This window comes from Alligator mississippiensis, chromosome 1 (genome assembly GCF_030867095.1).
Source record: "Alligator mississippiensis isolate rAllMis1 chromosome 1, rAllMis1, whole genome shotgun sequence".
Lineage (NCBI taxonomy): Eukaryota > Metazoa > Chordata > Crocodylia > Alligatoridae > Alligator > Alligator mississippiensis.
In genome coordinates, this window is record NC_081824.1 from 223,622,088 (window position 1) to 223,647,042 (window position 24,955).

The 24,955-nt window shown below is 43.2% G+C and overlaps 1 protein-coding gene across 1 annotated transcript in view; it reads right to left on the minus strand.

Moving 5' to 3' along the window:
• Positions 1-4,210: 4,210 nt before the first annotated feature.
• The window catches only part of LAMP5 (lysosomal associated membrane protein family member 5), a 31,690-nt gene continuing 10,945 nt past the window's right edge, over positions 4,211-24,955 (minus strand). Inside the window, exons 5-6 of the mRNA XM_059724286.1 lie at positions 24,716-24,904; positions 4,211-6,178 (exon numbers count right to left, since the gene is read on the minus strand). Of these exons, the coding sequence (XP_059580269.1) occupies positions 6,000-6,178; positions 24,716-24,904 (368 nt within the window). The 3' untranslated portion in view covers positions 4,211-5,999. The remainder of the gene's footprint in view (positions 6,179-24,715; positions 24,905-24,955) is intronic.

The following is a 24,955-nucleotide window of genomic DNA, read 5'->3' on the forward strand; positions in this document are numbered from 1 at the left end:
GGAATAGGCAGCATGGATTCAGCAAGTTATGCCTGACTAACCTGATTGCTTTCTATGGTGAGGTGACTGGCTCTGTGGATGTGGGGAGACGGGTGGATGTGGTGTACCTTAATTTTTGCAAGGCTTTTGATACAGCCTCCCACAACATTCTTGCAGGCAAGCTAAGGAAGTATGGGCTGGATGAATGGAGTGTAAGGTGAATAGAAGACTGGCTGGAGCATCAGGGTCAGAGAGTAGTAATCAATGGCTGGGCAGCAGCTCTGAAGAAAAGGACCTGGGGGTTACAGTGGAAAATAAGCTGAATATGAGCCAACAAAGTGCTCTTGTTACCAATAAGGATAATGGCATACTGGGCTGCATTGGTAGGTGTGTTGCCAGTAGGTCAAGGGAAGTGATTATTCCCCTCTATTCAGGACTGGTGAGGCTCCATCTGCAGTTTTGGATCCCCACTACAGAAAGGATGTGGACAAATTGGAGAGAGTACAGCGGAGGGCAACAAAAATAGTGAGGGAGCTGGGACATGTGACTTATGAGGAAAGACTGAGGGAACTGGGCTTATTTAGTCTAGAGAAGAGGAGACTGAGGGGGGATTTAATAGCAGCCTCCAACTACCTGAAGGTGGGTTCAAAAGAGGACTGAGCTAGTCTGCGCTCAGTGATGGCAGGTGACAGAACAAGGAGCAATGGTCTCAAGTTGCAGCAAGGGAAGTTTAGGTTAGATATTAGAAATAATTTTCTCACTAGGAGTGTAGTAAAATATGAGAACAAGTTACCCAGAGAGGTTGTGGACTCTCCATCCTTCGAGGTTTTCAAAACCCAGCTAGACAAAGCTTTGGCTGGGACAATCAAATTAGGGCTGGTCCTGCTTTGAGCAGGGGGGTGGACTAAATGACCTCCTGAGGTCCCTTCCAACCCACATTTTCGATGATTCTATGAACTTTATATGCAGCCATAGGGCAAAGGAGGACACAAGAATGACTCATAGCAATGAAATTGGTTTGATGGTGACTCAGCTAAGAATGCCACTGTGGCCATCTTCTTTGGCACTATACTGCAAAATTAAACCTTTGGGACAGGCTGGTTCTAGTTTTTCTTTTCCCAAATCACAATTTGTATGGAAAGGTCCCCATCACTACCCTTCTCTGCTCAACAACCTTGCAACATTTTCAGGCAATTTGATGTTTCCTCAGAACTTGAAAATACAATCTCTTTGATCCCCTGGGTCCTGCCCAAGAAGGGGATATAGACAAGAACAGACTGACTGGGTGCATCCACATATGAAATTAGCACAATGCAATAAACTCCAGCACAGATTGCAACAGAGTTTATTGCTCCCAAGTGCAGTGTTTACACATAGCCTCAGTGCTACAGGCAGCTCCACACTATAGCACCCTGGTGCCCCAGCCAGCCCCAGTCACCATCTACACATGCATTGTGGCACAGTAAATAACTCTGCCATAAGATAATACTTGTATCAGGCAGTATTAACCTACAGCAGAGTTAATTAGTTCACTCTGGCCTAAGAGCTCGGCATGTGTAGACAGACATGTACTGTGGAGCTAATTAGGAAATTCCACAGTAAGTGTCTCATGTCAATGTTCCCACTGAAGCTGAATTTGAATAAGGCAGAGATGACATTAGTGGGTCAAAGGATGTATCTTGAGAGTGTTACCAAAGGGGTTTTCACTCCTCTGCTATTGAAGCTATTTTGTCCTCCCTTCAGGCAAGAAATCTGCAATTTGCAAGAGTTTTTTTGGTTCCCATCTGCTGCTAGAATGCCAAAATTGGGCAAAAGCCAATGGTGTCTGGTTATAGGTCTCCAGACTTTTTATTTCGAATTCTATATTGCTGATGTCATCCATGACTGTCATCTCTAGCTCAACATGGGGCTAAACAGGAATGTCCTCCAGAAGCCCCAGCTCATGCAGAATACAGCTGTCTCTCTGTTTCATAGTATGAGATGCCTACTCTTCCAGCTCATCCACAACTGCACTGACATGCTAGTTGGTCAGGTGTTGGCTTCACCTTTGATCTACAGATCCCTTCAAAGACACTCAGTCCCCTTAATGCAACATAATTAATTTTACTTTATCTTTTAGCATAAATACAACTAAGTCATTTCTCTGGTCCCCTGAACTAAGTATATGACCTTAACAATGCTGTAAAATGAATTCCCAACTCTGACTTGGCATCACTTTGCAATGATATGCATGACTTCACAAAATGCAAGGCAACACTGAATCAGAGCCCATGTGTTTATATGCCAGAAGTGGGCAATTATTTCATCTGCAAGGCCTCTTAATGACTTTTGGTGAGCTGTCAAGGGCCTCAAGGGTAGCCCCACCCCATGACAGGTGCTCCGCCCCTGGGTTGCCATCTTCAGACTGGAAGTCCCACCTCTAACCCCTGACCTTTACCACTGTCCGCCCCCATTTGCCCCCAGAAGTACTCCTTTTTGGCAGGGGGTTGTCATCCTGGAACTAGGAAAAAAAATCATATACTAAAACTCAAACACCTACTATAGCATATTTTAATTTTATTTTTAAAAATGATTTTTGTCCTGATTTACTTGTGTTTGCATAGTGTGTATATGGGTGATTGCATACTAGCTCTAAATAAAGTCTTACTCTTGTATATTATGTGTGGGAGGGTGGTATATAGCGGGGGGGGATGGGCATGAGCTGTTGGAGGGGCTGGTGGGGGGGTGCCAGTGGCAGCAGCAGGCAGCAGGAAGCAGGCCTTGGGGTGCTCCTGGCCCACTGCAGGCAGAGGCCCTGGGCAGCATGCAGCTCCAGCTGAATTCCAGGAACTGCGCATGGTGGCATGGAGCCCACCTGACCCATCCCACTGTCATGCACCTTCAAATCAGACAAGGCCAGCTCCATGCCTTCAGCACATGGGGCACCTGACACTGCAGGCAGGAGCCATGCACCATCGGTTTGGGCTGAGCCAGCTCTGTGCCTCCACTTCGTGCTCCCAGCACTCTAGCAGGGAGCTGCATATGGAGGCATGAAGCCTGCCTGGCCCAAGAAGACGCGGACCGGGAGGGAGTTGTGCACCTTTGGGTCAGACTGGGCTGGCTCCATGCCACCACATGCAGATCCCAGCTAGAGTGCTAGAAGCCCCATGTGTAGGCATGGATCCAGCCTGGTCCAGCCCAATGATGCACAGCTCCCACCTGCAGTGCTAGGAGCCCCTCATCCAGCCCAGTCTGGATTGAAGGCACACAGCAGTGGGCCAGTCCAGGCAGGCTCCATACCACCATGTGCAGCTCCCAGGATGCAGCTGGAGTCGTACACCATGAGGGCAGTGCCATATCTAGACTCCTGGTGGCCAAAGGCAAACATTTACTATTTACATTTATTATCACCAGAGATAATGATAATAATAATCAGACAACAAAAAAAATTATCATTTTCAGTCTCCCTTTCTGTCTGGGCCCCAGGTGGCTGCCCGGTTTGCCCATGTCTGTTTCCAGCCCATTGCCAGGGGGCTCTGCCTGCAGCAAGCTAGGAGTGCCCTGAGGGCCTACTGCCTGCTGCTGCTGCTGCCAGCAACAGCAAGGGCTATGCACCATGAAACTGGGGTCCACACCACCCACAAACCCCACACCCAGAAGCCCCACCCCCAACTCCTGAAGGCAGGAGCTCCCCTCTCCACTCACCAGCTGTCCAGTCATGTGCCATCATGCTTGGTGCCTCCACATGGGGCTCCCAGGTGGAGTTCCAGGAGCCCCACAGAGGTGGAAGCACAGAGCCCGCTCAGTCCAATGGCGCACGACCTCTGAAAGCCCGCCTCCCATTGTCTTTCAGAGGGGCAGCCATGGGCCAGTAATAAGTGTTTTTGGAGGGGCCCCGTGGGCCAGATAGAATAGCCTGGTGGGCCGGATCTGGCATGCAGGCCGTATTTTGCCCACCCCTGTTATATGCAATGTGCATGTTATCTGTCATGCATAATGGGCTCACCTTTACACTGAGCAGCAATTTGCACTCTGACTAGTCCTATTCATACCAGGGAAGTGATGGAAGAATTAAAGGACTAGACCAAGTCAGAGAGGGTTTGTATCCAGCCATCGATAGCAACAACAACAATAATAATAGCAGCCCAATTCTCCCAACATGTTAAAGTGGCTGTGTGTTACATCTTTAATTTGTTCTGCTCTCATGACCTTATATATACTTTTCCTATTAAAAAGAAACACACAAACAAAGTTGTTTCAACATCTGAATATATTTCTTGGCTCATAATACATCATTTACAGTAGAGAACTCTCAGAGTGATATAATACCATTGTCGCCATTCAGAATAGGTAAATATAAGAAAAGTATAAGTTTGTACAATATGTTCATTTAAGGCCTGCCAGACTCCTACTGAATTTGCACTGAAGCCAATGGGAACCTTTCCATTCACCACAATGAGAAAGGGGTCAGGCCCTTAGTTTTTATAAAATGTGCAAACAAGAAAACAGTTAAAGTAGATGGACATTTGCTATAGCATACAAAGTACAGTACAGCTAGCCATTATCACACCTTCTTAATACCAATTGTATCATACATGCTGCCAAAATAAAAGCTAATTCATATTATTCTACATGCAGAATAATATTCTTACACAGAGTCTTCTAAATGACTATGGTTCCTTTCAGTCCAGTGCTTAATAGAAAACCATAGGTCATTACACAATAAGATGGCAAATTAATTTTTATGTACCTATAGATTTTAATTAGTTTTAAAAAACATTCTACATGAACTGATAGATTTCAGGTTTTCTTATTTTCTCTTACACTAGATAACACCTGAAATAATCTGCATAGTAACTTGAACAGTTTTGTTTTGTTGTGCTATGAAATCCTTGGTTGCAGGTAGCAATGTAACATTTCAAAGACAATCACGATACGTGCAGGATGTCCAGCCAGAAGCATTCTCAATTGACTTGCAGCAGCATGGCACGCTATATTTTGTGCATTCACAGGTCTGGAGTTTAATTCAGGTGTGGATCATTCAGCAGCCCCCCACCCCCTCCAACTTTTCTCACTCAACCTTACATGTGACAGCAAAGCCAGCCTTAGGGAAAATGTCGTCCTGAGTGAACTTGTACTTTGGTGCCCCTCCTTGGTGCCCCTTCCCCAGTGTGTCCCCACCCCAGGTAGGCAGAGGCAAGTGGCGAGGGGGAGTGGAGCGCAGCTTCCCAGGCAGATGGCCCAATTTCCAGCTCATCCTCATCCCTAGCCACCACACTGCAGCCACCTGGCAGTTATCAGCCTGGCCCACTGCTGCCTGTGTACCCACTTGGAGCTGCCGCTGAGCCCAGGAGTGATCACAAAACCCCCAGAGTGTGTGTGTGTGTTTGTGCATGTGGTGCCCCCCTAATACCCTCCTAGCGCCACCCTGACCCCAGTGCCCTGGGCAGTTGCCCACTTCAACCACCCCTAAGGCCAGCTCTGTGTGACAGTCACTCAGCTGGTTGAAATCAGTAATTCTGACTTCACTAGAGATGCACCAGTTTACAGCTGAGGCACTGGCCTGTAGTTTTTCAAAATATAATATTCATTTTGGGACCAACCTTAGATTCCTTTCAGAGCTTTCATGGACTTGAGTGGAATTTCTGGTACGCCAGAATGCAGCATATGGCCCTTAATAATAAATACACTAAATTACTGCTTGGAGCTCGGAGCTGCTTGAATCCACTCTGAGAAAAGGACCTTCACTCCCCTATCTGGCCTCCCTACACACAGGAATGGAGTGCAGTGCATGTGTGAAGGGCAGAATATTGGGAGTGATATTCCCCATGTGTGTTTGCAAACTGGATTTTGCGCTCCCGTTAAGCTTTGAAATGTTAAGAGTGTTTCCATCTCTGTTTGGCCATTACACTATGTGCCGAGAGAGAGAGAGAAAGAGAGAGAGAATGAGAGAGAGAGAGAGAGAGTTTGGCCTCATTTATAAAAAAAGTGCTTTTGCTTCCTTTACCTGATAAGCAGTCAGTTCTGATGTATCCCACCATCTATCCCATGTGTTTGTACTGAGATCTGTCTCGAGGAAGTTGTACTTGATTGGCTGTCAGCTTGTGATGGATATGGTACACACAAAGAGTTATCACAATAATCAACCCCAATATCAGACCCAAAATCAGAGGCAGGGTTTCTTCCAACTGCTCCCTCTGGTCCACTGGACATTTATGTGCTGCAGTTTATAAAAAGAAAAAGAAAGACTGATGATGAAACAGTTTACTCATTAACTTATGTAGTGCAAAACTGACTTTTTCTAAGAAGCAAAGTTAAACAAACAACAGCAAAAATTATGCCCTCTCTACAGAACAAAAACATATGCAGTAGAAATTAAACCAAAACAGCAGGAATATTAGTTACTGTTGGGCAGTTGTTTAAAAGCAATAGCCGTGACAATCATCAGCCTACTTCAGGGAAGCACATAATCACAGACTTAGCTTAGCTTTGTCTAATCATCTATTTTAATTTTCTTCTTCTTTCAAATTTGTTCCTTCCCTGAAAGTGACTAAAATAGCCCCACAGGAGCTCCACATTCAGTGTTTCTTGGCTCTGCACCAGGTTTGCTCAGTTTACAAGTGAAAATCCTGTTTTTTTTCTATCTTCCAACCCTGGGAGCTCACTCCAGAATCTGATAGGGAAACTGTTCTTTCATGTTCACACCTCTACTAAATAAATTGTCCCAGGGAAGAAGCATTATTACCGAGGTCACAATGCAACGGAGGAGTATGCTTGCATTTCCAGGCTCACAGCTCTAGAATTTGAAGTCCTTTATGTATCTACAGAATGAAGCATGTATAAGCCAGCAGCAGTATGAATGTACTTGAAGTTCCTCTTACAGGCGTCATCAAAAAGGTGAGAGTAGTTTTAGTTTCTGACTTCAATCTCAGATTCAGATACTTGAACCAAGTTTAAACTAGCTAGCCCAGGTAATGATAGCAGTGTAACCACAGGGTCATAGAACCCCGAGCAGACAGACTAGAGTATTTTGTAGCCAGCAGTGAGCCATGCACTTTAAAGCAAGTTCCAATGGGCTCAGTTGTAGCCACTTTTGATGTTAGTCTTGATGTTACTGTACATTAAGCCAGATCCTCAGTTGCTGTAAACTTCAAAGGAGAAATGCTGATTTACACTGGCTAAGGATCTGGCCCTAGATTCTCTGATGTGACTTCAGTGAGCACATCTACATATGCAATTAATGTACACGAATAAACTCTGGAGTTTATTGCTCCAGAGTTTTTTGCTCCCAAGCGGGTTGTTCGAATGTGCGCCTGGGAGCAAAAATCTCCGGAGCATTTTGCTCCAGAGTTTATTCATAAGCAGCACATAGAGCCTGGTCAGAATAGCCTGGGTTGTCAGGGGACCCGGGGAGTCAGGCTGTCAACTCAGGGATGCTCTGACCAGGCTCCATGTGCTGCGAAGGGGCTGGATGGGGCATGAGGGTGCTTCAGCATAGGCACTGCCTCCTGGCTAGCCCCACACTGAGGCACACTATGCCCCAGGCAGCCAGCCAGTATCTACATATGTGCTTCTGTACATGAAAAAACTCACAGCAGGGTAGTATTTATATTTACAAGTACTACCCTGCTGTGGAGATTATTCATTTTGTGTGCCCTAATAGAGGCGCGTGTGTAGGCACTGAGATGTGTACTACACAGTTAATTAGTCAACTGCACAGTAAATATCTCATGTAGACATGCCCAGTGAAACTAAATGTGGGATAAATTTGCACTGATCTTTTCAGGATCATAACTTTCAAAAGCAACAACTTTCATCACTGCCAAATGGAGAAGATGTGGTGTAATGTAAGTGAATCCTGGGCACAGCAACTAAGAATTTACCAGACACTGTTTATAAGCTCCTTGGGAAAAGAGCCTGCTCTTTGTTGGCTATTTGGATAATGCTCAGAACAGTGGATCAGGGACACCTGTGTGTTACCACCATATAAAATAACAGCATTTTTTGTAGAAAATATATTACAAGGACATTATTAAGATTGCAAAGTGGAACACTCAAAAATTAAGTAATGTCAAGGATTTAGGTCACCCGGGCAATTGAAATTAATTTTAACTAAGATGCAGGTCAAGATTGTATTCCATCTAGTACAGGGGTGGGCAATTATTTCAGGCAGAGGGCCACTTACTGAGTTTTGGCAAGCCATCGAAGGCTGTATGACAGGCAGCCAGGGGCATATAAATACTAATTTTCTAAATTTTTTAGGGGCCCTGCAGGTCGGATAGAATGGCCTAGTGGGCCACATCTGGTCTGCGGGCTACATTTTGCCCATCCCTGATCTAGTAGGTGTCACAGATAATATTTTGGCTTCAAAGGGCATGTCCAAATGAGCATGCACATGTGGTTTGCAGCCCAGTGGAGATTTTTTTACATTGGAAGATCCTGGTGTCAAAAAAACCCATGGCTGAAAAAAGCAGCATGGCACACGTGGCTGCAGTGTGTGCTGCCTGAAATGGGAGCCTGCCAAGCCAGAGCCAAGCTCCAGCTTCTAGCCAGGCTCTGCACACCCAGATTGCCACTGCTGGAGCCCCAGGAGGGCCGCAGAAACCCAGGTAAGGCCGCTAGGGCCAGCTGAGGTGCTGGCCGCAGCCTCCCCTACCCCACCCAGGGCAAGATTGCTGTAGTGGCACACTTGACGTAGAGGCAAAAATCTAACCATCCACTGTACACACAGTGCAGTAACCACCTGTATTGCACTGTGCTATAGTATTTCCAAAAGAAAGTAGTAAAGCACAGTGCTGTAGCAATGTCACCATATGGCAACATGTAAACACACCCTCTGTGATTTATTCTTAAGGCTAAGATTGGGGTATGTTGCAAAAGTAGATGTGTTATTATTTTTTCAGGGACTTGAGCAGGGTGGACTAAGATTGCACTTAGACATATAGGGCAGAATTCTATGCTATTGCTAAGATACAAAGTGGCATTTATTCAGCTTTCAGGCATCTACATCACCCTATGACATTCTGTATTGTTTGATTAGCCTGCACATGGTTAAATGCCTTCTGAAGCTACAGTTCTGTTGTATGTGACTAGGTTTGTCCCTATACATTGCTCAGAAGTGATACATTGCTGCCCCAGAGATTATAAATTAATTTATGCTCCATTATGATTCAATATAGATATCTTCAGCATATTTTTAAAACTACTTTCTGTCCTTGCAGCGACAAGTCATTGACAGTGTCTTCACCCGCCTGCTTTATCTGTGACAAGTTAGGGTATTTTTGATGTTTTGGGATTGTGTCTGGTAGTTATTTGAAGGGATTGTTTGCAATATTCTTAAGAATAGGATGGACAAGCACTTTTGTCAAATGGTTTAAGTCCTTCCTTGAGTATAGGATTGAACTAGATGACCTCTTGAAGTCCTAGTTTTCTATGGTTATAAATAACACCATTATGAACAGCAGCATTAAACCACATGCACTGTAGTCAACTGAAAAAACGTGATGAGAAACTGCTTGTTGCTGGCATGTTTCTCATTTTTTGACCTACAGTCAATGACTGAAACACTACTAGAGGAAAGGGGAGCCTTGGAAGACCCAGGTTTTAGGCCAACCTCCTCTTGAGGGAATCTGAACATTGGTCTTCCCTATCATCAGACACCAAACTAATGACCAGGCCACTGCCCAGGAAGAACTGAGAGTTCCTTTTTGATGATGCTCAGCCACTGAGCAACCAGAAAAGAAAGCATCCTGGTGGCAAAAGAAGAAAAAACAAGAAGAACCCTGGTTATGTTGTTCAGAGAGTTGGTTGCAGTTCTAGCAGGACCCAAGTGAACTCTTACTGCCCATGTTGTTGGTGCATTTTTGCCTTACAGAGCTACTTAAAAACTGTATAAACAGCACTGGGAACAGAAAACACCTTCTTTACAGAGTACTTCAAATGAAAATCCCACTCAGTGATGTTGGAATAGAAGGCCAGACTGCCCAGAGACTTTCCTTTAAGGAAAACAAAAGTCCAAATGTACAATATTCAGCATTCATGAGTCCTCTAGCCCAACAATCAGCAACCTTTTCTGGCTGCAGGCTGGAATGATCCATTTTGGGTCACAGGCAGGTGGGCAGTAGGATCCCGCTGCAGCTGCACCAACACAGGGAAAGCCCCTTTCATGCGAAATGCCACCAAATCCCCACATCTAAGGGCCAGATGTGAAAGCTCAACAGGCTGTAGTCTGTCAACCCCTACTCTAGCCCACACCACCTCACAGGATGCCCATTTAATTTTTTCACAGTTAATCTCTCCTAAAAATATGCTTCTCTAGGGACACACCTCACCATACACCCAGCATATGCAAAAATGTGAAGTGGACACATTAAGGCAGTAGTTCTCAACCTTTTTAGTCAGAGCATCCCTCCATAACTTTTTTGAATTTGGTAACATCCCAGTTGAGAACCACTGTTGTGCTTCCTCAGCTTACCTCACTGGTTCTCATTTTTTTTTTTCGGTTGACTACAATTTATGGGGTTTAATGCTGCACTGTTGAGGCACCCATGGTCTTGTTCATAGAAACATCAAAAACTAGGGCATCAAGAGGTCATCTAGTCCAATCCTGTGCTCAAGGTAGGGCCTAAACCATTTGATACAACTTTTTCAACAGCTGCTGCTGTCACTGTTTTCACCACAACCAGATGAAACTGTCCATGTGCCTCATGAGGAGTTTAGCCAGGAAGGCCTGCAGCAGGAGCATATGTTCCTGCCTACATTTGGGTGATCTGATAACCCTAAAGCAGGTAGGAGCACCTATTCCTGCAGCAGCTCTTCCTGGTCTGGCCATGCATGCTCCTCCTGGAAACATAGACTGGATGGTGCTGATAGTACACTAGAAAAGAAATTATAATTCTTCAAGTGTGCACCTTGAACTGACATGGACAACATTTCATAAAAAATGAATAAAAGGCACTGTGTGAGACCCAGGATTTTCTCCTGGCCCAATTACCTGTGGCCCAATTTGCCACAGGAGGTGATTGAGGAAGATAGCACAGTCAGATTAAAAAAGGGACTAGATAAATTCATGGATAATAGTTCTATTAATGTCTATTGAACAAAATGGTTGGAGATGTTTCTTCTGGAAGCTCTAACCCAACAAATGGTGGATGCTAGGAAGGGTATTGAATAGGAGATAGATCATTTTAGAGATAGCTGATTCAATGATCTCCCTGTATAGCAGCCACCCCTGCTACTGTCAGAGACAAGATACAGGGCTAGATGAAGCATTGATCTGATCCAGTATAGCACTTCTTGTGTTCTTACCAAACCCTATTGAGAAGATGTAAAGTGTTAAAGCTTCTCCGAAAAAAAAGAAGGAGTTTTCATGAACCTTAGTGGAAAGAGTCAGGCAGTGCGAACAGTTGAGGCACTACCAGTTCCCCCTATTGCTAAAGAAGCTTGGGACATCTTTACACACGCTCCAGGGTGGGGGGTGGGGGGAGGATGCTTTAATTAGGGCGGTTCTCAGGAGCCACTCTAATTAAAGTACCCACAATATCTCATGTACTCAGCTTCCCCAGACTTCAAAATTGTGGCACGGGTGCTTTAACTAAAGCTCTTTTGATGAGATTTAGCTAAAGTGCCCCAACCACCATTTTGAACTACGGGGCGCTGAACACACATGATGCCGAGGCTACTGGAACGTGCTAATTAGCACCCTCCAGCAGACTCAGTTAAGGTGTTGGACATGTGTATAGGTGCCTTAGTCTTTTGACTACAATATATAGGTTTCTGCCATTAAAACTAAGGGAGATTTTTTTTTGTTTTTTCCAATGTTAGTTTTTTTATCCTATCTGTAGGCCAGCCGCAAGAGGGCAAAATCTTACACCCATGAACATAACTAGGAGGTTACAGTGGGGAGAGATCTCTACTGCTGAATGACCAGAGCTTGGGGGGGAGGGGATGGTATGGGGGATGGAGGACAGAGTTTTGATAATTTCCAACCACTGAGGTTCTATCTCCTGGAGGTGATGGATCTCTCATTCTACTACCCATCCCTTGTGAGGCTCACAAAAACACCATACAAAACTCATAGTTAAAAAAAAAGCAGTTAGACATAAAGAAAGAGGGAACTGGGAAATGTATTCTATTATTAAGCTTTTCAAAACATAAATGAAGCAAGCAAGCCAAAAATGCAATGTGAAAAGTATTCTAGCAATGTCCTTTTCACTCCACATACTGTACTGTTTTGCCAGAACAGTGATTAATCACCACTACTGTGTAACAGACAATTCAACAATTGCTGCAATGCAGTTTTTTATAGAAAAGGGGGAGGAAATGGCTATGGATTCTTATTCTGGACTCCAAAAGTTGGTTCCAGTGCTTGACTAAAAACTTTCCCATTAATGACACTGAGAATCCTATTACCAAATTCATTACCAAACCACAGGCATGTGGGCCAGTAGGCATTCCCAGATATTAACCCTTCATAGGCCAGTACGGAAGGAAGAACTGAGCCAGGAGGATCCAGAGTAAAGTTATAGTTACAAAGGGTTACAAAGACCCAGTGATCCTTTTGACCCTCTCAGGGTTACAGAGACGCACTGACCTTTTTGACAAGTGCACTCAGCATGGACAAGCCACAACCATTCTTTCAGGGGATGTGCCACAGCATTGTGCTATTATCTTAGGTTCAAGGGATGTGGCTTCCCTACTCCTATGCCCTTGACTTGGAAAAAGCACGATGGCATAGGATTTGCTGACACACCACTTTTCACCATTTAAGCGTGACGATACCTACAACCAGTGGAAACCCCAGTGGGAATACCCTTGTATAGGTTTCAGACTGGCGGTTTTTCAGGTAAGTTTTAAATCTCACAATTTATTTTAGCCAAACTGATTTAACCTAAAATAATGTCTACCCAGCAATTTGTACCACTTCAAGGAAATCAGTAATGCCACAATGGAAGTTCAACCCGAGCAAGTAGATAAGCCCTTATGAGGGGAATTTCACTCTCTGGAGACAGAGAAAAGCAAAATGTTACCACTGTGTGATAAATGGAAGACTAGCCAACTCAGTGAGCTGTCTCAAAAATGTTTTGGCCTTTTACTTTTTACTACACCTTTGCCAACACAAATCTAAAAGTTTCTCTGGCTACAGAGGATGTATACAAAATTATTCTGATGATAAGGCCAGAACAGGACTTTCAATGGAAAATTCGCTCTAAATTTATCCCCGGCCTCACAGTCCATGCACAGTAAGGAGCTGACTCTCTGACAGACACCAAGTGATGCTGACAGAAATTTGTTCACATAAACAACACCTCTACATTTTTATGAGTTACAGGCTTGTTTGAAGCTATCAGTCTGAAAGTTGTGGGATTTGTTCCAAGCTTCTGAAGGTGCAACCACAAGTAACTCATCTAGGAAGGAGAAGGTTGTGCACTAAAAGAAGCCCGAGAGCTAGAAGAGGCTCCAAGAAAATTTCTTCCTCTTGCCTCCCCCTCACCCTGAATCGTGGAAAACTGGGAGGTCCATGCTGCTCATCCCTTTCAAAGAACCATAAGCTAGTGTGGTCCTGTTCTAGGATGCACAGAAAATACAGATCCCTATTTTGGGCTCCTGGAAATCAGCTGATCCCTGTTGTGCCATGACCCTGCCATGGTCATGTTGGAAAAAGGTAGGATTTATACCTTGAGAACAAATTCAGAGTCTAGATGCTGGGTTGACCAGCAAAAATGGATTGCCATGAGATCAAAGGGAGTGCTCCTTTGAGTCAGCATTTCCTCTTCCTAAACACTTGCCCATATCTGAAAGCCTCCCCTTTTTGTTCCACTCAGTTGCCTGAAGCTCAGGGGAAAATGTTCATTCCACTAGGTTGGCTGAGTTGCACGTTCTGTATATTTTACAATCAGATATTTAACACCATAAACAGCAGGAAAACAAGCTACAGGCTTAACAAAGCAAGCATGGGTAGGGAAAAGCCAAATGTGTAACACAGCAGACAGCCTTTGCAAGTCCTGATCTTTTTTTACTTAAAATATTCTGTCTGAATATGACATTAAAGCAGAAGGTGGCAGGAAGAGGGTACATTTCATTTCCCCATGATTTTAAAAAAGAGACTAAACTAAAAAAGTAAAGGAACAACAGAATATGGAGCAACTCAAAACTAACAAGTTCTCTTAGTCTCCTCAGCGTAAATTTTCTCAACTACCTACTGGTCATGTCTACATGTGCTCTTAGGGTGGCTGAATAAACTCCAGTGCACTTCATGCCAGAGTTTATTGCTCCCAGGTGCCACGTTTGCATGTGTGCCTGGGACCAGCTTTTCCTCTAAGCTGTGCAGTGTATGTGGCCATGCAAGCACTCCTGGCAGCAAAGCATGAGCATGGCTGCACACACCACACAGCTTAAAGGGAACACTATCTGAGAGTGTTGAGCCAGGGCAGAGCAGCAGTAGCTGGCACAGGGATCCAGGGGTCAGCTGGCCAGCCCAGGGCTCCTCCGACCAGGCTCCATATGCTGCGAAGAAGCTGGTGGGGGCACAAGGGTGCTGCAGTGCAGGGCTAGCCAGCAGGCAGCTCCCACACTGAAGCACCCTTGTTCCCCAGCCAGCCCTGTAAATGTCTATACAGGCATTGAGGTGGAGTAAATAATTCTGCTGTAGGATAGTACTTGTGCGTGGCAGTACTATCCTACAGAGGACTTCATTAGTTTACTCTGCCCTAATAGTACCACTGTAAACGTCTCATGTAGATGCACCCACTCTGCAGTTAACTAAGCTAGTCAACTCCCAAAGGTTAGTTCTATGGCACTGAATAAGACCTCTTTAGTTAGATACCCCTTTGCCTTCACTGGGAAAAAAGAAGCTCTGGATAAATCATAATAACAATTTTTATGAACAGGAAATATATATTTCTCATGTCTCCATCACTCTTATGGGGAAACAGAATTTGTCACAAAACATCTCTTTTTAGTTTGCAGTTTCTAATCAGATGATAGGTTCTAATCCATGAATTTTTCATATTATGGAGCAGAATTAATACTGAGAGCAGTTTAAGAACTAAATGATTCCTGCCCTTTTTAATGAGCTGTTTCAAAATCAGTAGTGCCTTTCAGTAATCATGGACTTGTACCAAGAGAGATGCTTGGAGAAAGGAGGTGTCTGGAAGGATTAGAGGGAGAAAGCAAGCTCCTTAGAGAGATATATTTAATTTTAGTTCACTGTAACTAAACCCATGGTGAACCTATTTAGCCCATTAAAATCAATGGACTCCTTTAGACTTCAAAAGACATTGGACCATGTTTCTGGTGAGCTTTGCAAAGCCTCAGACTGTATTCGTTATTTTTTTAAATCTTATTTTTAACTAACCCACTGCATCTAACACTACAGGTTGGGGGATTTTTTACATACCCTCCAGAGAGCTAAAACCTTCACTCTCCTAGTGACTGGTTGTTTGTGGTCAACTGGAAGTTGTATTCACTGAAGCACAGCACTTTTACAGGGCTGTGGTATAACTGGTCTACTGGCCCCACCCTGAACACTAAATTCAGGGAAAAGGTTATTCATGCCTCCTTATAATCAACCTGATAATATCTCTCCCTTCCATAGGTGTTAATGATTTTCTCTCCTTTTTAAATGTCTTGATGTTCTACTATTCAAACTATCTTTTGTTCTGCAATTTTGCTGTCTGTTAGCCATTCCTGGTAATCTCTCCCTTCTATTTCACAGCCCTAAAGATTTTTTTTAGCTCTAACTAAAAACTGTAACTCAGATGTAGTAATATGGTTGAGAGTATTGGAGGCACTGTCAAGACGTACAGGAAGACTAGATTAATTTTATAAATCAAGTAAACAATGTACATTTAACTAAAATGACTACAGAACTAATGAAACAATCTTTTGATTATTTTAACCTTTGTTGCCTAATTTCTTGCATTTTTAAAACTTAATATATTATCTAGCACAGCGGCTCCCAATCTGTGGTACACATACCACCAGTGGTATGCAGACAACCTGTTGGTGGTACACATTACCAGATTTATTATAATACCTTTATAGGACAAAAATTTGCTGGTGGTACGAACTGAAAAAATTGCTGATGGTACTTAAGGTTATATAATTTTAAATTGGTGGTGAGCAATCTGTCAGAGTTTGGGAATGGCTGATCTAGCAAATTAGTAAACATTTCAGTAAAGTTATATTTATGTTTGCTTTCACCTTAAACTGAGTAATATAGTACTAGGCCCCTGGCATATTAGTAAAGGTTCTAGTTTCTTTTTAACTGGGGAGAAATATACATCATGTTATAGTGATGATGGCGCACACCATGTGCACCCCCGCTTTTCAAAATCCTAGATTTGCCATATAAAACTACTATAAAACAGTGCATATACAATACATGCATATGGGAGATTACCATTTATGAAGTCCCTAGAGCAAAAGAAACAGGGTTGACAGATGAGCTCCTAGCTTGCTCACCAAATGGGTGGTCACAAGCTCTTTGGTGTAGCACTGGGAAAAGGAAATGGATACAAATTATTTTCCAACTCCTTACAGGAAATTGTGTTCTCCTCCATGTCTCAAAAGTTTGGTCAGTGGACGTGGACTAAAGTAGATCATGATGGAACTCCACTCTGGTGGGTATGTTGGCTGATTAGCAGGGTACCCTCCATATCCTGCATGTCATAGACTTCAGGCCTGAACACCACCAACTCCTAGACTAATAGCTCTGTTTCACCATTTCAGAGGAAGTCACCAAAGCTTTGACTGCTTAGTGGTTATAAAGGCTGGATCTAGACATGCAGGCACGTGTGGTTTGTGGTGTTGCGAACCTCTTTGCAGTGCCACAAACCACATGAGTTGTACATTAATCAGTACTTAGTGCTGCTAATTTGCAGCCCCAGGTCAAAGTTTGCTACTGGGATTTCCTGGTAGCAAAAAAAAACCTGGAAAAAAAGCAGTGCAAACCATAGCAAAGTGGCAAGTGCAGGACAAATGTTTGGCCAGCATAAATGCAAAAATGAGGGAGAAGGCAGCCCATGGCTCCCCAGTCCAAGGCTGCCTGTAGTGCTTCCCCATGTCGAGGCACACTGCACCCCAGACAGACAGGGAGCAGCTGGCTGGGGCTCAGAGTGCCTCAGCATGGGGACTTGGCAGCATGTAGAGATGGAGAAGCAGGCAGCTCTGGGCTGCCTACTCCCCCATCTTCACGTGCCACTCCCCAGCTGACTGAGGCACAGGGTGCCTCAGCACAGGGGATGGCTAGCCCCTGCTGAGGCACCCTGTGTCCCAGTCAGCCTCCCCCTGCCCTCCCACAGCACGTGGAGCAGAGAGACAATGCATTCCCCTGCAAAGCACATGGGCAGGGGTGTGCACTGGGGCCCCTTTGTGCTGTTATAAAGGCACACCCCTGCTCATGTGGGCCCAGCCAAAGAGTCAGGATGTGCCATAATGGAATACAGGTGAGCAATAAGCAAGAATGTAGCTGCAGGCTGAATTAAAACACTTTGTACTCTGGTTACATATCAAGTAAATAAGAATAATAATAACAACAGCACTAGTGATAATAATAGTTTACATTTATATAATATCTTTTCTCCAAGGAGTTCAAAGCATTTTAAAAGCTCTGGGGCCTACAACACTATCAGGTAGGTCTCTGTTATTAGTTTCATATTACATGTATATGAAATAAAGGGTGGAGAGCTGGAGTGGCTTGGACAAAGTCAGAATGGATCACAGGCAGACCCTTCAACCCTTCATTTCCAACTTCCGAGTTCCTGCTCAGCTGTTGGACTGCAGTAGTGACAGTTGGGCTGGTGAAAACAATACAGAAGATTCTCCCATTGGAAAATAATGTTCATTGAAATGAACTTATGGCACATGGCCATCTGACTTTTCATGGGCCACCATAACATCTCATAGGAGTCATAATTCCAGGTTCATCCTGCCCCGGTTCTTGTCTATGGGTCCCACTCCACAGCTGGACTACACATCCCATGATGCACTTTCCTCCCTGTAGCTGAATATTTGCAGTGCATCATGGAGCCTATAACTCCCAGGAATGCTAATGAAAACTACCTGTGCTCAATGAGGAGAAAGTATAAGCCTATGAGACTTCTTTTCTGTTGTATCAGAGAAATAATAGGTTTTACACGACCAGTTCAGTAAAGTTCGAAACTCCTTGGTTAACTAAGTATATGAGCAATCTCACTGAAGTCAGTAAGACTTGCAATGCTTAAAGTTAAGTCAGTCCTTTGCTAAATCACCAAGATTTGACCCAGCACCTTGCCAGATGGAGCCCCTTTTTTGATCAAAATAAGTAGCAACTGATCAATAGCAGCTTAATTCCCCTTTTTAGAGCAAGGTGCTTATAAAACAAAAGGCTGTCTGGAATCCAATCCATGCAACGTACTGATGAGCACTGAAAACAAAAGATTCAAATTCTGTGAAGAGTGCTGAGGGTGCAAAAAATGCAGATATATATATATATATATATATATATATATATATATATATATCCTCCAATATATAATATATATTTATATATACATAAAATATACATATGCATACACGTGTGCATGTGTGTGTGTGTAAATGTACACAAGTTAATACAATTTATGTATGCTCATCTACACTGCAAGTGTTTTGTATGGTCAGATGAACCACAACACATGTTGTGTGACATCTGGGTTCCTGTGAAGAATACCAATCTTACACTCAATTTAAAGACACCAAGCACCTGGTCTGCTGCTATTCTCATTTATGCTATCTTTACACTGATGTGGCCCCACTGAATAGTTCCTGATAAATGCTCATGGATGAGGGGGCTGGAATCATGCCCCAGACAACTAAGACCTACACAAACTCATAGTATCTTTTTTTCCCCAAATACTGTTCAACTTAATAGTTAATTTGTCCTTGTCTTGTTTAGCCTTCCCTGTTAGGACAGACATTAATGAGATAAAACAACAAAAGAAAACAATTTTCCATTCCCATGAGCCGCTACCAGCAAAATATATGGGCCTATTGGAGTGAATGGAAAGTTTCCCATTGACTTTGATTTCGGATTTGGTCAGTGCACTTCCAAGGGGCTAGATTTTCAAAAGAACTCAGCCTGCTCAGTATGGAATGCTTTTAAAAATCTGCCCATAAGGGTCACAACAGGACATGCTAGGTGCTGAGAACTTTTGAAAATCTGCCCTTTATTGAAGTGTTTCATTGGGAAATGAGATCTTTTAGAAACTTGGGCCCAAATCCTATTTCCTCTTGGGTGCCCAAATGCAATCCTATGCCATCGTGCTCAGCTCAAGAAAAAACAATTAAGGGTTCACCTTGTATAAGATGGGCTCATTTTAGCCTTAGGACCAAGTCACAAAGAATGGCGAGGAGTCCCCACTAACTTTGGTATTAGCCATTATTTAGAGTCTCAAGCAAGTCTCTTGAGGATCACACTTAGGTGCCTTAGAGGTAAAACAGGATATGGTTTTGATCTGTAATCTAAAGTCTTCATTTCTCAATTCCCTCCTAGTTACCCATTGGTTTGTGCTACATGGGGGCCTGTCTTCTTTTCAAGGTGACTTTTGTACAGGTGTGCAAAGCAGGCCCTATTCAATTCGGATTCGGCCTGAATCAGGGACAGTGATTCGATTAGTTGTTTTGGATCGCTGTCCCTGATTCAATTCAGCTGAATCTGAATCTGAAGATTCAATGCTGATTTGGAGAATCAGTGATTCAGCCAAAGACACATCTTTAAATGTTTTTTCTACATACTTCGAGGTACAGTATGGCTCGTGAACGCTGCAATGCAGGGGCTGATGGAGCGTCCCACAGGAGCGTGGTGGGGCACATGCTCAGCGGCAAACCCAGAAGTGGGCCTTAAGTACTTCCAGTCCACTTCCGGATCCACTGGGGAGTACACTGGGGGCCCCCCCACACCCCCCGGCTTGGTGATTGGCTGCGGGGGGACCCTGAGAGCCCCCCTCCCCCCTGCCCCCCCCCGGATCCAGGAAGCACCGTGCTTCTGATCCACTTCCAGGTCTGCTGCCGAGCATGTCAGGGCCCACCCCCCATGCTTCTGTGGGATGCTCCATCTGCCCCGCATCACAGTGTTCACAAGCCGCCTGCTATCTTGAGGTATGTAGAAAAAACATTTAAAGCTGTGTCTATGGCCAAATCGCCAAATCTTTTTGAATCTCTCCAAATTGATTAGAAGGGTTCAGATTCAATTAAAAAAGATTAAAGGGTCCTCTGATTTGATTTGGATTCAGAGATTTGGCCACCAAATCAGGACGAATCTCTGCCAAATTGAATCAGCGACCAAAGCGTCACACAGCCCTACTGTTTTCTTCCTTAGTTATTCACCTTGCTGAAGGAGTCAGGCTCCTAATAAGTGTAAGCTCCTTTACGCTGGAGAAACTGAGTCCGTTCTAGGGAAACGGTACTGCTTTAAATATACCAACACTGTTGAAATGGTACAAATTTTGTGCCCAGACAAGTGCCAAGGAAAAGGAAAACAGGATTACAAGGCAAATGCATGTTGACCAAAGCTGACTGAAAAATAGTAAGCACTATTTTTGCCACAGTATATTTTGCAAAAAAAATCAAGTTATCTTATTTCAGTTAGAAAACACAAAAAGCCATTGTTTTGTTTTTCCAGTTTGGGATATTCTGCTCCCTGACTTATTTTTTGTGCTTTTTTTAAATGAAAAAAGTCCAAAAAGAAAAAAAAAATATTTTTAAAAAGGCCGTTTTTCACAGGAAAAGAAAACTTCAAATGAAAAAAATTCAACCAGCTCTAGTGCTGAATATAGGAAAGATATTAAAAAAAACTGAACTATGTTTGAGGGTTGGAAGAAAGGGATTTAAAATATTATAGAAATAGAATAGGTTTTCCATAGAGCTGGTTTAAAAATACTCTCACTTTTTACAAAACGTTGTGGAACTATTCCATAAGAAAGAGTATAAATGACAAAGACCAAAGCTTTCAGTATTCAATGGCACCAAAGCCTTTACAGACAATAGACTCTCTTCAGATTTTACACATCTCTTTTGGATTTCTAATGTATTTTAAAATGTTATGAGGCTTGTGCATAATTAATAGAAATTTTACCTAATGGGAAATTAATGAACCACAAAGGAGGAGGCTAATTACTGTAATTTAAGACTGGCAGGAAATCACACCCTGAGCAAATGGTAACGTAACATTTATACTTACCCATGTGCACTACATACATGCATGCGCTCGCCTGCACATCACACATATCTAATGTGTACTGATAATGTGCATTTGATAAATGGTAGAAACTTCTGTTAAACTGTAGAGCTGTGTGATTAAATTATAATGTATTGGGCATTTCTGCCCACCTCATTTGCCCCCCTGCCCTTAATTCAATTTCCAGTAGGACTAAATCAAGAACTTGCCATTTAAAATGAAAAATAAACAAGAAAAAGTCTATATTATAGACTTATTATTATATTACACTAATATCTTTCAAAAATGCAGTTTCCTATCATCAAAATGATGGTGTAACAGATTATCTCCATCCTCTGGGGAAGCATCAGTGCACAAAGCAGCAACAACTGCTCTACTGATGGAAGGGGCAACACAACCAGCTTCCAGCTCTGGTGGTAGCTATTTTTGTGCCCCCACCACCTCAAAATAGTTCCCCCTTAGTTATGCTGCTCCCTTAAAGGAAGAATTTCCACACACAATTGCAGGTTTTTAAGTCCCAAACTGAGTAATAGCAAGCTCAGGACAAGCAGTAAGCTTACAATTTAATACCTGTACCGTGAAAACAAGACTACAGACAGATACTCAGGAAAGCCCCTTTACTACTAATGTAAGAGTTTAGTTTCTTGGCCCCTAGGCTTTGACACATCAGGCTTTACAGTTTTGATATTATGTATAGACAGAAAAACTAGATGACGTAAACTGAGTGAAGCTTTGCATATGTTTAAGTATAATTTTCTCTCCTCTCTGAAGCCTATCTCATTGTACTCCCAATAAGAGATTCATAGGTGAGGAGATAAGACAGAAAATAGCACCAGTAAATATGTTACCAATTCCAAAATGTCAGCATTATTTGTTTATATAAAGGATGTGGCCCATGCAGACTATATGGTGCTATGTTGTAGCATAAAACTTTTATTTGTACCCACTGAGAAAAACCTACACAATTCACTTCTGGCATCACTGTGAGTAATGCAGCAATCCCAACTTCCTGCTGAGTCAGTATTTATAATGGCATGTATCTGCTACATAATTTGCAGGAATGGGACACATAGTAGTAAGCACTCATGGTAGTAAGCACTTACTACAGTACTACAGCTTGGTAGTAAGTGTTTTTTATGACATAAGATATTTTTCTTCTGCTGAATAACACAGTATGACATTTTAAAAAATTAGATCTGAAAAATGTCACAAGCATTTCTGTTATAAAGTAACACATTTGACTATCACATGTTTGATTTTTTCTAGGGCTTTAAGTAGTAATGGCAGGGCTCATTGATCCAGCAAAGCTAGAATCTGTGAGAAGTTATCCTAAAATCCTGCTACAGGCAAAATATCCAATGGTTAGAACTCATTTAATCTGCCCCATTTAACCTGGTACAAAACTGGACTATCTCCAATGAAGGCAGCGGAGTGACTCCAGATGTCCATCAGGGTAACTGAAAGCAGAATTTGGCATAATGGGAATTTGGCCTCAGTTATAAGTATAGCTGGATCATGTCCCACAGAAACACCTTGAGTGAAAGCCTGACTACATTCAAGTCCATGGCAAAACTCTCATTGACTTTGATGGGGCCAGGATTTTACCCCTTTATGTATTAGTACAGTGAGTATTAACTTAAGCTTCAGGCATGGACATGTTCATAAAATAAATAACATGATGCACAAACTCTGAAAAAAGACTGCAGACAAAAATAGTGCATGGACAATGTTCTTTTAAATCATTTTTGTATAGTTTCTTTTAACATAAATGCAAAAAACCCCCCAAAACAAATAACAAATCTTACAAAATGCATAAGGAGTTTCAGCCTATTCCATATTTAAAATAAACCTCCTTTAAAAGAACATTAAGGTTGTACATTGAAGCACTGCTTTATCAGAAAATGACAAAATTAAGGTTGCCTGCTCATCCCTAATTCTCTCCCCACACTTGTGCATCTGAGTTACAGTTCAGTCGTCTGTAAAACAATACCATACCATTTTGTGGCAAGGGCCCTACCTCATTCAATGAGCAAGATGGATGGTGTCCAATGGAAATGGCAGCTGCTCCATATTACCTTTTATCTTCCTTACACAGTGTGCAGCTCCCTGCCTCATTTACTCCAAAACATCCAAAGACTAGACTGAATCTGGACTCTCTTCTTTCCTTGTAGGCTTTATCATAGCACTCTCTGCAGGTTACAGACACTAATGTGGTTTATCCTTAGACCATAACTATGAGGTGGCAAATTATTACTATTCCCATGATACAGAAGGTAAGCACAGAGATCAAAGGGACTGCCCAAGGTTCCAGAGGGACTCTCCGGCAAAGCTGGGAATTCAACCTAGATCCCTTGAGACCCACTGTGTTGCCATAACCACAAAACCAGTTCCCCTTCCAGATAACTGCTGTCTTCACTAGATTCTGGGCATTCTTTGGACCACAGGCTAATTCCACAACAGTTCTGAGCTAAGGAGATAAATCCACAAGTGAATTGTGAGGGTATGTCCAGGTAATTGTGCCCCACCATATGAAGAAATAAAATCAATGGGGCACTATGTTTTTTAAGCTTTTTGGGCCTGGGCAGACAAAGCCTTGGCTAGGATGATATAACTAGGGCTGGTCCTGCTTAGAGCAGGTGGTTGGACTAGATGACCTCCTGAGGTCCCTTCCAACCCTCATTTTCTGTGATTCTATGATTCTAAAATACAGCAGTAGCACAGGCAGGAGAAGGTGGGGACATTATGTTTCTGATGCCTCAGCCCCTGCACTTCACCCTGCTAGTCATAACCCTATGCTACGCCTCAGCACAGATCCTTGGCTGCACGTCCTCCACAGCCCACACACACAGTCAGGCTCTGTTTATGATGCACTCAGAGGTGTGAATTTAGAACAAGTAAGCAAGCTGGTGCTAGCTTTAATCTACCTAGTGAGCATAACAATTGCAGTGAATACACAGCCACACTGACCTCAGAGCAAAGCTGAGCAAAGGTATCCCTAGCAGGCGTGTACAGCCCACGCTGAATCCCTTGCCAATGCATCTTCATGGCTTTTGTTATCTACCCTAGCTGGATTTAAACAAGCCTAGGTATCAGAACTGCAGCATAGGCAAATCCATTGTCTCAGACCGGGGGAAGCAGTCCGTAAAGGAGCTGCTGGGGTTCTGGCTGCTTCCCTGGACACCTTCACTGATCAGAAAGAGCCAGCACTGTCTGCTGGCTGCTCAGCTGTGATACAGTGGAACTGAGTACTCACATGAATTGAACCTTCTGATCTTCAACACATCATAACCAGTTTTCATTTGCTTGGCCAACAAAAGACATGCTTAAGGATTTTCCAAATTTGGAAAAGCCATTAGGTGCATAAAACTTTGGAGGTATCTGGTGAGTTTATCAACACTTGATAGAGTCCATTTGGGGAAAAGAGCCACGCTGAATGCCATGGAGTAAAGCTAAACTTCATTTGTTATATATCCCAAGTCCCCATTGAAGCTATTGTGTTCATAAGATGGACTGGGGTGCTGATGCCATTCTCCCCCCACACCCTTGATACGTATATCTTACCTTCACTGAAGGCAAAATCATTAGTGATGTCAAAAGGCTGAATTTGGACCTCTGACAGCAAGAAGTCTATAGATTTCTGGTGATCGCTCAAGTATAGGTGGATGGTCTGCTGAGCCTGGCATACGTAGGACTTCCCTGCTGGGGTGACTAAGGCAGAAAGTTGGTGCGAGTTGGCTGTGTGCTTCCCAGCTGTTGACACAACACAAACAGCAGTGGAACAGTCAGACCCAGGAATCTGGC